The sequence below is a fragment of the Eptatretus burgeri genome, chromosome 10 (assembly GCF_056783735.1).
Source record: "Eptatretus burgeri isolate ZD-2024b chromosome 10, Ebu_testis_v1, whole genome shotgun sequence".
Classification (NCBI taxonomy): domain Eukaryota; kingdom Metazoa; phylum Chordata; class Myxini; order Myxiniformes; family Myxinidae; genus Eptatretus; species Eptatretus burgeri.
The window spans coordinates 63,489,490-63,508,083 of NC_140970.1; the positions used below are offsets into that span (position 1 = coordinate 63,489,490).

Here is an 18,594-nt window from a genome sequence, read left to right on the forward strand (position 1 = left end):
CCAATTGCCCACCCACGCAGGATAGGGTTGCTCGCCAAATTCCACCCAAGTACCTGCGCGAGTGGTCGACCGGGCGATCGTACCTCGCCGCAGGTCGACTTGGGACACGAACCGCTTAAGTGGCTCGTTCCGTGCTGCAGAGATAACCGAGCGGAGTTATCGTCGACCTCGATGGTTCAGATTACTCATCGGGTGTTTCAAACCCACTACCAATCCCTTACGTGATGCAAGATGGAACTTTCAAATAAGGGAAAAAGACGCAACGAAACGGGAAACAGTTCAACAATCAAGCACTTTATTACACACACACAGACAAGCACGTATTCACAGTCATACAGTAATGCACATATAACAGTCAAGACAAAATGCATCAAAAGGAAAAGCACTACTACCGACTATGATTATTTACAACACTTAAACAATTATACTTGACAGACGGCGCCACAGCATTCATTCAAAAGCAAAGGAAACGAAAGCCACCCTCACAGGCAAGGAGGCAGACAGGTCCATGGACCAAATGTGCACGGAGCCTGGAGGAGCGGCCAGGTCCACGAGACCGAAAATGTCTTACCCGCATCCTCGTGACGCGATGGCGGGCAAGCTGCAATGTCCGCGCAGCTGCGCTCCTACTCTGTGCCCCTAACAAATCAATCTTCATAAACTATCATCTTGTGTTTAAAATCAAAAGCCTTGTACGATTAACATTAATACAATTCAGAGAAAAGTAGCAGTAAGAATTGATGTTTTACTCACAAGAGAACAGGTTAAAATCTTGAACGATACTGGCTCACTTAAAATTAAAATGACAAAACCAATGTTGAAAAAATATTCAATAAGAGAGAAGAGTGGAGGATTTCTCCCATTTCTAATTCCTTTATTTGCTGGTTTAAATGCGGTTGGAGCATTGATGGGTGGTATTTCAACAGCGGTAAAAACTGCCAACGAAAGGAAGGTTCAACTCCAGGCTCAAAAATAATTGGAAAGACATAACAAAGAGTTGGAGAAACAAATTGGAAGTGGTGTAATTGTAGATTTTGCTGAAAAACTTGAAGGTCTGCCTGATAAAGTGAGCTTGTTAGTTCGAGATATGCTTTCTTCTATCGCACAAGCAGGTGTAAAATTAACTAAAAGGGGTAATGGATTATATCTTTCTAATAAATAATCAGCATTGATCAGTGGTTTAAATAATTTGGAAAGAATACAACATCAAATTTACAACTTGCAAATATTATAAGAAATTAAAAATTCATAATGTGGTTATTTGTATGAGAGATGAATGAACAAATGTGCCTAAACATACAAAGAATATTATTATGAACTTAGATAATAATGGGAATGGTTCTCATTGGGTTTGTATTTTTAATAATCAAGACAAATATTATTTTGATTGTTTTGGTTTTCCACCACCTGTTGAAGTCATAAAATTCTTACAGAATGGTGTTTCTCAAACATTTCAAGTCCAAGAATTAAATTCCAAGTGCTGTGGTCAATTATGTCTGTAGGTGTTATTTCAACTCGACAAAAATAAAAAATTTTTATGACATTATTTTTAATCTAACATAAATGACATGTTGGTAAAGATGGTTCTATCTTTGGTGTATCCCAAGAATTGGATATTGATTTATCAAATTATTACACAAAGGCACAGGCTGAACGATATAAATATAGTATAACAAAAAATATTAATATGAAAAATGCTTGTAAATTAAAAAATTATCCAAGCCCGACTGACGCGAATGACTTGGTGAGATTAAGCGATTTATCACAATATATATCCTAAAATAAAACGGCCATGTATTCCAAAGATACAGAAGTGTTGATTTTATCACCAGGTCATACAGAATTCACAGTTTGAATTAAAATAAATTTTCATAAAGAAGGGCGTATCGTTTGCATGAGAATAGAACAATGGAGGTATGATATGAATGATATTTAGAGTATAATTGGTCATTTAAAATTGACCTTGAAGACCTGGAACAATTAAATCAGTCTCGTAAGGAAGAATATTATCCACTTGGTATCGAGAATGAGTTTTGTGGAGCCATGATTAGTAAACAACAAATAAAAGAATTTAATAAGGGTAAAGTTAATTATGGTTTTGCCATAGTTTATATCATGAAAACAGAAAGAACAGGATTATATATAATAAGTAAGGAAATACAAAATGATTTAGCTCTGGGAAGATGGGGAGGTGTTTCGTGTCATAATATTATTCTAACATATATTTCTAATCCATAAATGACGGCAATAAGGCTTCAAGAAAATTATCATTTCTGTGTCCAAGCATACCTTCAAGAAAAGGGTATTCGGTATTTTAATAAATATGTTCTACAACATAAGAATGAGGTATTTTCAATAAAAAATTGGCATTATACTGATGTTGTTAAACTGACAACTTTAGATTTAATTAGAATGTTAAATAATGAAAAAATTATAAAGTTAAGAAAACGTAAGGCTCTTTTAGAAATTCCAAAGAAATTTTATTGGTTTCCTGTTGTAAAAAAAAATTATTTTGCATACAGGAATAACAAGAAATCCTGATGAATATATGTATGATATTCTATGGGGTGTAAGTGATTCAAGGATAGTAAGGGATGAGGCAGTTGAAGAGGAGGAAAAGGAGGAGAGGGAGAAGAAAGAGGAGGAGAGAGAGAAGGAGGAGAGGGAGGAGAGGGAGGAGAGGAAGGAAAGAGTGAGACTGAATAAATATGAAACCAAGCTGTTAGTTTTTTTTTTTTTCCAAACCAAAAAAACCAAACCAAAAAACAAATCGTTTTTTTTTTTTTTTTTCAATTTTTTCTTAAATAAATGGAGGAGAGAGTGAAGGCATTTCTAAGGATTCTTTATGTTTTAAAAATTAAGATTCAAATGTGCATGTTGGAAACTAAAATGTTTTCGCTCTCTGTAGGAATGTTTCTCATAAATAAATGAGATTGTCTCAAATGTAAAAAGAAAACTAATACTAAAAATATTTCATATGTTAAAAGTAAAAATAGCAGGGTTATACAAAAAGGTCTTTGTTCGGTGTGTGGTTCAAAAAAAAATCAATTTATCTCCAAACACAAACTCTGAGATATCCAAAAGTTTTTATCAGGAAGTAAATTTACAACTACTGCAATACCAAGGGAATTACATCTATCAGGGTATTCTTTGTGTGGTCCAGGCACAAACTTGGATAAAAGATTAGATGAGGCAGATAATCCAAAAGCATGGAGTAAACCCATCAATAGGGTTGATGAAGTGTGCATGAGGCAGGATATTGATTATGGGAATACCACAACGTCAGAAGAAAAGCATGAAGCCGGTAGAGAAATGTTGTATAATTTGTCTCTGATACAAAATCCAACCTTGAGAGAAAACGTTGATCTCTTCATTGTGAAGAAGATGATCAGGGCTAAATTGAAACTTGGACTTGGAAAGTCAAAAAACTTATAGGCTCTAATGATGTCATTAAGTTTGAAGAGCAATTAGCTGATGATTTACATAAACCAATATTCACAAAGTTTCAGAGAAGGAAGGCTTATTCCAAGGAAGTTGATTATATCTGGTCCGCTGATTTGATTGAACTCAGTAATGATAAGGGGTACAAGTATGCTTTAACCGTTATTGATTTGAGGAGTAGATACGCATGGGTTGGCCCTTTAAAAAAAAAAAAAAAAACAGGTAATACTCTTATGTTAGCCTTTCAACAGATATTTAATAAAAGTAAGAGAAAACCTAAAAAATTGTGGACTGATGAGGGTGGAGAGTTTTATAACAAGACATTTATGAATTTTCTAAAAAATAACAGTATTACATTGTACAGTACCTTTTTAATGAAGGGAAGGCCGTTGTTGAACGTTTTAATCGTACCTTAAAAGAGAGACTATATAAAAAATTCACACAACTCGGTTCACAACAATGGTCATCTTTTATTCAGGATATTGTGGATAAGTATAATGACACGATTCACACGTCAACAAATATGAAACCATCAGAAACATTTACAAAATTAAAATATGAAAAAGAGATTAATGTCAGAAAACCTAAGTTCAAAGTTGGTGATATCGTAAGAATATATAGGTGGAAATCTCATTTTGAAAAAGGTTATATTAAACGATGGACGAACAAACTTAAAAAAATTGTTTATGTAATAGATACGGTTCCTTGGACTTATAAGATATATGATTTAGAAGGGGAAGATATTTTAGGTTCATTTTATTCACAGGAATTACAAAAGACAAAGATAAATTGAATTTTTTTTTGACTCTGCTGACACAAACCCCACCCACATAAACCCCACCCCACAAAAGCTCCACACAAACCCCACCCCACAAAAGCTCCACACAAACCCCACCCCACACAAGCTACACATAAACCCCACCCCACACAAGCTCCACATAAACCCCACCCCACACAAGCTCCACATAAACCCCACCCCACACAAGCTCCACATAAACCCCCCCCCACACAAGCTCCACACACACAAACCCCACACAGGCTCCACACACACAAACCCCACACAGGCTCCACACACACAAACCCCACACAGGCTCCACACACACAAACCCCACACAGGCTCCACACACACAAACCCCACACAAGCTCCACCCACATTCATCATATTCACATAATTGGTGATTAGTTCCCCACACGCAACATGTTTATTTAATTGAAACATTCTCCACCCATCCACACAAGCTCCACCCATCCATTTATCGACATAAACCTCATCCACATAAACCCCTCCCACATAAACCCTGTGCCCACACAAGCCCCACTCACATAAACCGCGCCCACACAAACCCACCGAAGTCCCGCCCACATAAACCCCACCGAATCCCCGCCCACACAAGCCCCACCCACATAAACCCTGTGCCCATACAAGCCGCACCCACATAAACCCCACCCACATAAACCCCACACAAGCCCCGCCCACATAAACCCTCCCACACACGCCCTGCCCACATAAGCCCCACCCACATAAGCCCCTCCCACACAAATCCCTCCCACACAAGCCCCACCCCCTTCATCCCCCCTGTGTGCCCCCCACCTTTGACCCACCACTTCCCTCATCCCACCCCACCCTTCCCCACACACACATGGGGAGGGGAGAGGGTGGGATGAGGGAGTGATGGGTCATTGGGGGAGCGCACCTCCCCCCTCCCTCCCTCCCTCCCTCCCTCTCCTCTTCATGTCTTCATTCTCTTTTTGTAATTCAAAATCAAATAATTGTAAACAAAACAAATATAATTAATCAAAATTGAAAATATTAAATATTAATTTGCGAGAATGTATAATCTTTCCCAGCAATCTTCTTCAGATGTCTTGTGATTTCGAAACTCAGACACCATATTCTGTTTTGAAACAAAAAGTGGATAATAATTAGGTTTTATAAAGATAATTACATGGTAATATTAATAAGCCTGGTGTTGGTTCTAAGTTCAAGCCTCGTTGACCACTGAATTAACACACCAGGAGGCCGACTCAGCCTGTCATCCTTCCGAGACCAATAAAATGAATTCCAGTGTACTGGCATAACCGCGTCCAAACTAATGATGCAACCAACAACCATAAGGCTACATTCTAAAGAGAGAGTGATATAACTAAATAATAATTCAGAAACATTTACCTCCAGAAAATCATGTGTTGTGCCAGATTCCTTCAACAGTTTATGTTGTGTGATCGAGCTGAAAAAAATAAAATAATGAGTCAAGGGTGTAGATGGAGAGAAAGACAGACAGAGAGACAAACGGAGAGAAACACACACACACACACACACACACACACACACACACACACACACACACACACACACACACACACACACACACACACACACACACACACACACACACACACACACACACACACACACACACACACACACACGTCTCACCGTTGGTTTAATTCACTCGAGATCAGAGGCCGTGATGAGACTTCGTGCCAGTCATTAAAAATGTTTTTCAATACTCTTCTAAGATGATTAACCTCTTCAATAAGAGCATTAATTTCCATTCACCTCGTCGTGATATGTAAACTGCTCTTCTTCCAAGGACCTGCCAGGAAAATATATATATATATTTATATATATATATATATATATATATATATATATATATATATATATATATATATATATATATATATATATATATATATTTTAGCATTATCACGATTTAATTTATAATCAATTGCTTCATCGTTCAAACTTACCAACTTTGTGGTGAGCTGTTTTCTTCGTCAGAAGAAAGATAGTTCATGTCTCAGTTGAGAACCATTGGTACAAGGTGGTAAAAATGAAAATCCTGTCTGGCAGAAACTTTGTCTGGCGAATCACTTATAAGGCAGCGATGAGGAAATTGCCTAATCATCGGGTGTGGCCACAGGAAATGACGCTTCGGGCGAGACAGCTTGGGAAATACGTGGGCGATACATTCTCAAGTAGTACGACTGATTTTAAAAACAAAATTAAAATGCTCCAAATGATTTTGATTAAACTTACGTTTAAAAGCCTGTTAGTGTTCTGATTTAAAATATAAACATGAGGCCTTGTCTCTCACAGAATACTTCGTATTTTTTCACAGCATGACTTTCCCAAAACACTTCCTCATTTTCACAGCACGACTGTGTCGCAAAACACTTCCTCATTTTCACGGCACGAACTGAAAACATTTGAAACAAAACTTGTTTATGGCGTGGTTTATGCAAAAAAATGATATGCAACTCAGGAGGTGGTCAGATGAGATCATTAAGAGAAGTATATCATTTCCTAATGACACAAAAGGGGTATCTTGAAAAATATAAAGATTCAAATATTTTAGATGGCGATTATTGTGCAAAGAAAATTAAACTATTGAAGGAATTTGAGAATGAACAAATCTTTATAGGTTTAATGAGTGAGCTAAACATTATGCATTGGTTATTTGAAAAAGAGTGTCCCGAGGCTTACATGTTTCAGATATTTCTTCAGAATCACCTTTAACAAATCACATTACTACCTTGTTACTTGAACAAATCATTATCTTATTGATTTGGTTATTTGAAAAAAGTGTCCTTAGGTTAAAAGGGGAGACAAATAAATATACCTTGGGATAAAAAGGGGGTTTACTTTTTAGGGAAAAAAAAATATGAATCGCTGAAAATCGCCCATTCATTTACATGGGGAAAAGTGAGCCAGAATCAGTATACTCACCCTACTCGTGCCTACAACTTATGGCCAGCATAGCGGAACTTGTGAGTCATACGCTGGCATAAGTCGTAAAATTTCAAGCATGCTAAAATTTGAGGACAACCGCAAAGTACAACAATGAAAGCCAGCGTACTACGACGTATGGCAGTGTTTTTCAGCGTGCTCTCAATGTTTCCAAAACTTATCCATAACGTATTCGATGTGTGCCAGCGTTTTAGACAAATTTTTCAAAAAATCGGCATAAGCTGGCTCAAACGTCAAGGTGTGACTGGGCCTTAACTACCTGTCAATGTTAAATTATTTAGTGCATCAAAATTGACAACTTTTCTACTACTCATGCTGCTGTATCCTTTCACGATTATCTATATATTTAAATTCCTTGTGTTCATGGTTACTTATACCCTTTTCATTGTCCTAATTTCAGGGTTTTCATCAGGACTGTTCTGTCATCATGGTGTTAGGCTGCACTCTTGCTACCTTCTGCACTCTGTTCTATTGGCTGGTGCCCCCTATTAATGGTGCGAAGATTGGGGTTGTCCCTCCAATTATGTTTGAGAGCCATCTTTATATATTCCAGCATTTGGCTCATACCCTGCATCACAAAGGTCATATCATGGTCTTTATAGTCTCTGAAGGACGCAATGTTCCCAACTCGCCCATTTTTCGTGTCCAGCGCTACCCGGGCCTTTTTGACTCAAATTCTGCTGATGCTTTTCTACAGACAAAGGTACACGCAATTCTTCCTTGGAAATTCTGTAATCTGTAACAATGATGATAGCTATAAATACTGGATTTATTTTTCTTTACCTTTTTGTAGTTCCATATAAATTTTAATCGATATCTGGCTTCAGGTCAGAGGTCAGATTGACATTCAATTTTAAAAGCAAACGATGATTTGCTGCTATTTTTCGTGCTAATTCCAGTTGTCTGTCATTGTTTTAGGTTCAAAACATTCTTTCAGGTCGCTTAACATCTTTGGAGCTCCTGGATATCCTCGATCATTACTCTAAGAACTGCGACATCATGATGGGAGATGCGGATCTACTCGGTCGCCTGCAAAATGAGGCGTTTGACCTCATCCTTGTGGATCCCAATGAAATATGTGGGTTTGTGTTGGCACATGTCCTTGGTGTTCCACATGCTATGTTTTCCACTGGACTCTGGTTTCCAGCAGAGATCGGCGCACCTGCGCCTTTGTCCTATGTCCCAGAATTCAACTCTGAGCTCACAGATGAGATGGGGCTCTGGCAGCGCCTGAAAAATGGCGCATTCTACATTGTGAGCCGAATAGGAACCCGCTGGCTCATCTTTCCACGCTATGACCGAATATTGGCTCAGCACAACACGGTCCCAGCACTACCTATGGCCACCATTATAGAGAAATCTGCGGTCTTCATGCTCTGCACAGATTTGGCACTGGAGTTCCCTCGTCCAACACTACCACACGTTGTTTTTGTTGGTGGGGTGCTCACAAGACCTGCTCAGCTGCTACCTCAAGTAAGAACAATTACAGGTCACGAACACTGTTTTAGTGAAACATTTATTACAGTGGTATTGATATGCTGGACAGCAAGGTGTCCAATGTTTTGCAAGTGGATGTAACACGTTCTGCCACCCTCCTCCCTTTTACCATCTCCTGCAGCAAAATTTGATTATTGGTGTTGTTAATACACTAAAGGCCATGTTGGCATCAACTAGACCTGTTATTTATTTAATTGTAAATGTGAAACTTGCTGTTTTGTAGATGTATTAGCTTTTTAATTTTCAAAGTTGTGTTGTCAAGTTGTGTTGCATCAGAGGGTTAATATTGGAGTTTGCACACTTGCTTGGGCAGAACATTTTCATTGTTGCCATGACTTGGTACAAGTCTGGATATCTTGTATACGTACTGTAATATGCCATTCATATCTGTCTGTGGACAAAGTTGAACTACGTACGTGCACTGCGAGCATGTGTAATGTTTCTAATTTCAAATGTCTCTGAATTACGTACTGTTTGAACATCACTTGCACCACTGTGAGGATGCCTATTAATTGCGTACTTTTGGAATGTACCTTTTTTAAACATTCTGCTTTGACCCCTTGGCTCTTTAGGCCCTGTCGACCCTTTATATGATTAGATCTTTTGAGACCCCTTAAAGACCTTAAAACCCCTTGCACCCTTTCGACCTTTATACTCTTTTCGTCCCTGTAGCCCATTAGACCGTTTTGAACCTTCAGATCCCGACACGCCTTTAGGCACCTAACTACTATTGGAAAATACCCTTTCGATGCTGTAGATATTTTAAGATCCTTTGGGCACTTCAAACACTTTGGAACCCTGAACTCTTTCGACCTCCTTTTATCCCCTTCAGACATATTAAACACTTCAGACCACTGACAGACATTAGATCCCATGGACCTTTAAAGGGGAACCCAAACACAATTTTAGGTCATCTCTAACTGGATGACCTAATAAAACCAGTCTCGATGCCCGTCCGTCCATACTTCCCCATTTTTTTCCTTTCGATTTTCTTTATATTTACATGATTATGTGGGTAGATGTCTGAGGGATGCACGATGGTATGACCTTTGACCCGATTGTAGGTCAACGTCAAGGTCACTCCAAAGTTGCGAAACCGTCCATTTTCAAAATCTATCTTCTCTGCCGTTTATGATCCGATCTTTGAAATTCCTTCGGATTCTGATAACATGAAACAATATCTAAATTTGGTTGGGCAGGTTTTTTAAAATTCGTCCTGGTTATCGAGTCATGTGTCTTCAAAGTTGGAAAAATCATCAATGTGATACAGTCAAAAATTCGCATGATCTTGATGAAACTTGGTATGTAGGTAGGGGTCGATGAGTGATGCACGACGGTATGACTTTTGACACGATTGAAGGTCAAGGTCAAGGTCAGGTCAGGTATGGGAGCATGTGCCAGAACAGTGCGTCGCTGCATCCACTTTCCGCCGGTACTCCAGGGCCTCCGTCTGGCCTTCCCCCAGGCAGATGCCAGGCCCATCCCCATCTCCTTGAGATGCTGGTCAACCTGCTGCAACTACGAGGCACGTGGTCAGCCCATTGGCCTCCTCCACTCACGAGACTCCCTCGCTGAGAGAATCTGGTGAGCAGGATCAGCGTCAGGAAAACGAGCCACATGTCCATACAGCCGCAACTGATGCTCACGGACCATGCAGGTAACAAATCTCATCCGAGTCTCTCTCAGCAACCGCTCATTGGACACAAAATCTGACCAGCGATAGCCAAGGATTCTCCGAAGAGACCTGGTACCAAAGGAATTGAGTCTGTCTCAGATCCTTGGTCAGAGTCCAAGTCTCGCATCCATAGAGCAAGATTGGAAGCACCAATGACCTGAAGACTGAGACTTTCGTCCTCCCGCACAGGTACCGGCAGCGCCACACCCCATGATCCAGTGAATCCATGACTCCCCAGGCCCGACCCAGACGTCTATTGACCTCTGACTTGCAGCCAGCAGAGACATGATTATCACTGCCAAGGTAAGTGAATCTCTCCACGACCTCAACATCCTCACCACAAACACACACAGACAGGATAGCAGCATCCAAGATGTCATTGAAAGCCTGGATCTTAGTTTTGACCCAAGAAAGCCGTAATCCCAGCGGCTCCGACTCCTCATTCAGCACCCCGAGGGCCCCCAAAAGGATATCTAAAGTCTCCACAAAGATGACTGCATCATCTGCGAAATCAAGGTCCGAGATCTTGACATTCCTAAACGATGCACCGCAGCTTGATCTTTCTGACATCCTCCCTAGAATCCAGTCCATACAAGTGCTGAAAAGTGTGGGGGCCAGTGCACACCCCTGACGAACTTCAGTAACAACTGGAAATAAGTCAGAGATGGTACCACCACACTTCACAGCACTCTTAGTACCAGAGTGGAGTTCAGACATCAGATCGATCAGTTTTGGTGGCACCCCACGAAGACCAAGAATCCTCCAGAGGGCATCCCAATTCACTGAATCGAATGTTTTACAGAGATCAACATAGGCTGCAAGCAGCCCCTGCGAAACTCGCATCTGCGTTCAGTGAGGACACGAAGAGCAAGGATACGGTCAAACGTTGACCTTTTTGGTGTAAAGCCTGACTGCTCTGGACGCTGGTGCTCAAGTATATGGTGGCGAACCCTATCAAGAATTATCCGAGCAAAGACCTTGCCCGGCACTGAGAGCAGCGTCACCCCTCAGCAGTTGTTGCAGTCTTGGCGATCACCCTTCCCTTTCCAGAGAGGGACAACAAGGCCCCTCTTCCAAACAGTTGGGATGATGCCTGTGTTCCAGGAAGAGCACAAAACTGCATGCAACAACACGAGTGCAGCATTTCCACCAGCCTTGAGAAGTTCAGCATGGATGCCACAGATCCCTGGAGCTTTACCGTGTTTCAACCAGTTCACCACAGTCCATGTTTCCACAAGCGAAGGTGGACCACAAATGATTGGAGGGTCAGCAACAGGGATTGTAACACCATTGATGTCCAACTCGACAGCTGGTGGATCAGCTTGATACAACCGCTCAGATTAACCGGCCCAGCGGGCCTTCACTTCAGATTCCTCTGTTAAGAGCCTACCACTCTCTGCTCTAACTGCAGTGCTCCGAGGGATGGGCTTGGATGAACGCAATGCGCGAATTTCCCTGTAAGCGGGACGAGAATCACCTGTCTCCTTGTCCTTGTCACATAGGCCTCCTTGTCCACCCTTAATGCATGTACAGTTTTACGCCTCAGCTCCCTGAACAGCTCAGCTCTGCCATTCAGCCTGGCCCTGCGACTCTGGTCGATGGTATCCAGTGTCCCTTGAGAGACAAAATTCTTCTTTGCCCTGCGGTGAGTTCCAAGACATCCACCGGCAACATCAAGGACAGTGGTCTTGAAGGTAATCCATAACTCTTCAGGACCCCCCAAAGCACCCAGACACCCCAAATGTCCACTCAGCCTGTTTCCAAACTCCTCAGCTACTCTCTCATCCTTGAGCTTGCCAACATCCAGCCTCGCCTGGGATGGTACCATTCTCCAGGATATAAGGTGCAGCTTTAGAGTTGCTACAACAAGCCGGTGGTCAGTATTGAGGAACTGAGCACTCCGGTAGATCCTGCAGTTCTGGATCATCCTCCAGCAACCATCAACGAGGACATGGTCAATCTCCTTTGCCACACCACCAGCGTTGGAATACCAAGTCCAGCGATGAGCTTGTGGATGCTGAAACCATGAACCAGCCACCCTAAGTCCATGACTTCTTGCAAAGTCAAGGAACTTAGTGCTATTCTGATTCATAGTTCCTGACCCATGGGGACCAATACACGTCTCACAACCATCCCGATCAGTTCCAGTCTATGCATTGAAATCCCCCAAGACTGGAAGTGTATCTCGTCTGGGGCACTGTTCAACCACAGACTCGAGCGTGGCGTAGAATGCATCCTTCACGGTGAGGTCACTCCCCTCAGTCGCAGCATAGACAGAGACCAGGGAAATGACACCGAAGGAGTGACTAATCCTTAGTCTCATAATACGCTCGTTGACCGGTGTTACCTCAATTATCATTGGGGTCAGCTTATTGGACACAGCTACAGCAACTCCTTGGGTATGGTAACCATCAGAGCGACCAGACCAATAGTAGGTGTAACCACCCACCATTATGTCGCCGCAATCCGGTCTCCGAACCTCAGAGTGCTGAAATGCCGATGTCCAAACGCTTGAGCTCAGATGATAACAGAGACAGATGATCATTCTCCCTTAGGGATGGGACATTCCAGGCACCCACCCGAAGGGACCGCCTTAGGTTAACCCAAGGAGACCGCCGTCTGGTGGCCGACACCTCAACACCACTCCGACACACTCCCGCAATCTGACCCAGGGAGGTTACCCCGTGGTTTCCCTCCTTTCATCAAAGATTGGGTGTCCCGAAGGCTTTGCCCCAATCCCGTCATCCGGTGAGCTACCCTGCGAAGGGAAGCTGCACAGGAGGTACTCTCACCGAGTGGGTTTTCAGATTTTTTTTTTTTTTGCGTTTGTGTGTTTTGCGGAATGAAGGGTTTTACAGTGGCCGGAGTGCAAATCCTTCCACCAACCTCCTAATAAAAAAGTAACCCAACTGCAGGAGGATGTCCGCAGACACAGTTGGGCACTAGATATGGATGGCCGTTGGCTCACAAGGAGCTCCTCCGCCCTTTGGGGAGTCAAGGTCACCGATGCTGTAAACTTGTGAAATCATCCATTGTCAAAATATCATCCACCATTTATGACTCAGAAATGCGGTTTGATTTCTGAGGTCCGGTTTCTGTCCTTTTGAAGACTCATTGATCATAAATGTTCCAAATCAACCATTTTCCAAATCTATCGTCAGATAACTCAGAAATGTAGTTTGATTTCTGAGGTTTTCTATCCTTTTTACTCCCGGGCCTTCGTCTGTACGTTGAACCAAAAGACAAGTCGCCGTCGAAGCCATTCTAAGCCGATCAGAGATCCACATCAACAGAGCTTCAGAGATGACCGTCACCTCCAACCGGGGGTAATTTTGTTTTTCTGCAAACCATTGAGAATCATTAATGACAGTCTAATTTAAAGGGAATTTTTTTTTTGGCCAATCACAAAGTGTCCCTTGTGGCTATGGGAGCCTTTGTTTTTTTGTGGAGGACATCGTGCCAAACTTTGACATTAAAATCTGGATTTTGAGATTTTTTTTTCAGCTAAAAAGGCCATGAGTGTTGTTGTTTTTTCATTTATTTCTCTGTTGACGTCACATTTTGAATCCGCCTTGATCCAAATGGTACTTTACATCGAAAGTATATTTCGAGCTTGTATTCCGATATCGATTCCACCGCCATTTGCTACTCTGAAGGTTCTCAGTATGTTGAAAGTGATCATTGGGATTTTGAAGAAACTATTGGAGACAAAATTTGTGATGGAAACATTTTCAGGGGAATTGTGGAGCCGTCTCGTTTCGAGCTTTATACGAGCGATGCAGACAAAGATGGTGGAAGTGTGAGTGATGAAAATGCAGGTCGCATGTTCACTTCAGATTGGTAGGTTTTGTTTTTCCGTTCAATTGATGGTCGAAAAGGGATTAATTGATGAATCAGTTATGCTACTCCAGCAGAAACGTGGCACAGCACCCCTTCAGCCTTTTAAAACCCTAACTACTATTGGGACATACCCTTTAGACCTTTAGAACACTTAAGACCCTTATCAACCTACTTTGGCCCTTTGGACATCTTTGACCCTTTACACCCTTTAGACACCTTAGGACCTGGAGACCCTAATACCTTTTTAAGACCCTTAAAACTTTTTATCCCCTTTCAGACCCCTTAAACACTTTAGACCCCTTGCATCCCCAAGACTCCATAGATATCTTAAGATCCTTTAAACCCTTTTTCGACCATTTGTATCCCTTTAACCCCATTTGACTCATTCAACCTTTTAAACCCTTTGGACCTTCACACCCTTCAGATACTTTAGGCCTGTAGATATTTAGACCCTCTACATCTATGAAACCCCTTTATACGCACACCACACAAACATCTATCGAGTCGTCTTACAATATACAAACTATACCTTTTTTGGCAAGTAATGTGCAAACTTTACCGACCCAGATGGTGGTTACTCTGATTGCGTTTATAATAGTCCACTCGATCTATGACGTGCAATAGTCTAACCTCAAACTAATTGCAAATAAATGATTTGAATGGTACAGGATGGGTATAAAGTCTAGAAACATCTGACTCGTTGAACATTGTTAAAATTAGTTGTCTGTATACCCCCCATGTGGGAGATTTTTCAATACGTGACACTTGATGGACACATTTCTGGAATCAAGAATTGCACTTGGCAGTTACTACAATATTACATCTGTTAAAATCCTAAATTTGAATGTCTTGTCAGATCTGTTTATACTAATTTGTCATTTATGTATCCTCATGAAGGTCACCTTGACCTACAAAGATGCTGACACCGCAACAATCTTCACATCAAACTGAACACTGCAAACCATGTTTCTTACAGTTGCAACATTTGGTCTCAGTCAGTTTTACAGTTACACCTGATAACTTTGAGTTTGAGTCAGTTCTCGGGCTGCAGGCAAGTGAGTGCAGATTGGATGAAGCTTTTCCTTGGCAGAGACCCAATCCCATTCATGTGGGATAAAATTCTCACCATGAGTAATCCACTGCTGCACTTGTAGATATGTACACTGGCTGTGCAAACATGCTGCTGCAGAAGTTTGAGGTAAGACGCAAGTAGTGTTGCTCATGACCTTTTTACTGCAACATTTTCTGCACCTAAAAAGATCCAAACTCACTGCAACATGCCAATGTGCGGATGAACAAGTGATTCATCTCCTGTTCTGACAACTTCTTCCTTTTTTTTGCCTTTCTGGTAAACACGTCAGCTTGATGCCTGAAATTAGGATCGCTTTTAAGTTTCTTCAGTGTCATACCCTTGTTGATTCCAAACAGATGAGATGTCGTATCACATCCTGTTATGACATGCACAAATGGAAGCAAGCAACCATTTCAGGCCTGAGTTTTGGCTTTATCCACTTTCTTGGCAATGGATTGTTTTGATTGGATTTGAAGAAAAGGTCATTGGAACTGAGGTCTGTGGTAGCACAGGAGCACGTGAAAATCCGTCTCCTCTCGTACTGATGCAGTCACACCTTTTGTGTTTTCTGCATACAAAGTCTAGGCTCGTGGAGGAGCTACTACATAGAAAGGATCAGGATGGAACAGCAGAGAAAGAGGGGGTAGGGACAAAATAGAGGGAGAATTGGCTAAATAAGGGATGAGGGGTAGATGAGTACAAGGTCGATACATAAGCAAACTCTCAGGAAGGAAAAACTGGAAATTTCGACAGAAGTGGGCTTGGGTAGGGTTAATGGGGGTAGAAAAGATCATGGTTTTAGATAGGGGAAGTGATTATCTGCGATGGTGGTGAACAGCTGGCTTGAAGACCATGAAGAAAAAATGCGACTGGAAAGAAGGGGAATGAATGAGTGGAGATAAGCAGTCATTCTGGATTTTGGGATAGATTTGTCTGTATATAGAGTACTGCTCTCACATCTGGGGAGGTTCTATCTTCACATACTTACTGGACAGAATTGAATCCAAAGGAATCTGACTTGTCAACTCTCCCAATCTGACCTCAAAACTCGACTGGCTCGAATTGTGCTGCAAAGTTGGCTCTATCTAATTTCTATTGTTATTACTTTGGTTTCTGTTCCCAAGAACTTGCTGCTTGTGTACCTCTGCCATTAGTGAGACGAGAAGACTACAAAATAATTGACAAACCGCTACATCACACAATCATTGTCTGGCCATTGGTAACTCAAGGGTGGACCATTGTGATATTTGTTTCTTCCCCTCGATTGCCAAACTCTGGAACTTTTACCTTCTCATGTCTTTCCAAACAGTTATGACCTTTCAAAAGGCAGATTTTATTTTTTTAACTTACTCAAAAACTCAGACTATTTTTGCTTTCTTCACTTTTCTATCTATGCAGTTTTATTCAAGGTCTGGCCTTGATGAGGACTACAGTATGTAGTCCATGACTGGAGCCTTCAACATTGAAAGAAAAAAAAATGCACCTGTGTCTGAAGGAAGTGGTGCAGTGTGGCATTTTTAATAGGAAATGGGTAATGTCAAGAAATGAACAAAACCCATTAGAATTACACTTTAAACCCTTTAGAATTAAACATGGAATATATATATATATATATATATATATATATATATATATATATATATATATATATATATATATATATATATATATATATATATATATATATATATATATATATATATATATATTGTTGCGAATTCGCGCCCGCCGGCGTGCGAGCGGCCACGTAACTCGAATCGCGGCACGTCGCCCACCGGACGGACAATTCCGTCATGACCCTCTCGGACCTACCAAATTCGACCTACCTAAGTACCCACACGGAGGGTAGACCGGGCGATCGCACCTCGCCGCAGGTCGACTTCGGACATGGGCCACTTTAAGCGACCCGTTCCGTACTATCGGGATAACTGAGCGGTGTTATCATCAACCTCGACGGTTCCGATTAATTGTCGGGCGTTTTTAGCCCACTACCAACCCTTTACGTGAAGTAAGATGGAGATTCAATTAAAGAAAAGACGAATCGAAACGGGAAAAACAGTTCAACATAAGGCACATTTATTCCGTGGCACACGGAAAGCACACATATACAATTACAACAATTATGCACCAAAAGCAAATGTAAAAGAAACACAACTATTATGCACCAAAAGCAATTGCAACAAAAGAAACACAATGCAGATCTACTACCGACTACGCGAGCACACGGCAACACTTACACACTTTTAATTTACAGACGGCGCCGACAACACATATACTCAAAAGCAAAAGAAAAAGGGGCCACCCTCTACGACAAGGGGGCAGACGGGCCTGGGGCCGAGACCGCGTGGAGCCTACCCGTCTTGTGATGAGCCGCAAAATGGCGGCGGTGCCCCGACTCCGTGCTCCTCCGCGGGTTTCGTTGGCACTGCTTGGAATGGGGTGGGAACGGGGCCCCCTTTTCGCACTATCTCAGCGCAGGGGGAAACAAGGGGGGTTGTTGATGCTCTGGGGAAAGAGGATAGCTGGCTTGCTTGGGTCCCGCGACGAGGGACTCCAATGCGCCCTCGACCGCGTTCCCGGCTTCCCCTCTCTGCAGCTCCCCGACAGACTCCGAACCCCGACAGACCGACTCTCCTCCAGACCCGTCTTGACTGCTGCTGCCACACTTCCCCGCCGCCACAACTCGCCCGAGCCCGAAACAGAAACAGAAACTCTCCACTCACTTAATTCGCCCCGCGCTCGGCGCTTTATAGTGCGACAGGAGAACCCATATGCAGATTTTCCGATCAGGATGGGCTCGGGGGCAGAGCCACGCTCGCCCATTGGACGGAGGAAAAGTGGGCGTGAATCATTCCTGATCCGCGAATCTGCATATATCGATTCTACTCTGACGCGCCTGGAGGCGGGGCCAAATCGCCCCGCGCTTAATGATTGGAGGGATCGGAAGTGGGCGTGAATCATTCCTGATCCGACTTCCCCTCGGAAAGGCCGCTTTTTGCACCCGCTGCTCGGCGCGCGCCCCGCACGAGGCCAGGACAGCCTGACGCTCGGCGTTCACAAGCGGTGCGGGAATGGCCGCAGAAGGAGAGGCAAAGGTGGTGGAGGGTTTATTGTGGCGGTGATGGCCATGGCGATGCTTGGAATGGCAGTGATGCGATGGTTGCGAGAGCGAGCCGTGACGGTAAAGGTCGTGGCTGTTGGCGTTGTTGTTGTTGTTGTTGTTGTTGTTTTTGTGAAGCGGAGTTGCGGTTGGTGGTTGTTGTGTGATGGCGGTTGAGACGTAGTTGGTTCAAAATAAAGATAGAACAGAAAAAC

The 18,594-nt window shown here is 42.4% G+C and overlaps 1 protein-coding gene across 6 annotated transcripts in view; it reads left to right on the forward strand.

Annotated features, from left to right (window-relative positions):
* The window catches only part of LOC147018715 (2-hydroxyacylsphingosine 1-beta-galactosyltransferase-like), a 118,321-nt gene that overhangs the window by 59,400 nt on the left and 40,327 nt on the right, over positions 1-18,594 (forward strand). For all 6 annotated transcript variants that reach the window (XM_085898701.1, XM_085898704.1, XM_085898705.1 and 3 more), the window contains 2 exons: positions 7,596-7,898; positions 8,114-8,668. In XM_085898701.1, coding sequence (XP_085754827.1) covers positions 7,596-7,898; positions 8,114-8,668 — 858 coding nt within the window. The remainder of the gene's footprint in view (positions 1-7,595; positions 7,899-8,113; positions 8,669-18,594) is intronic.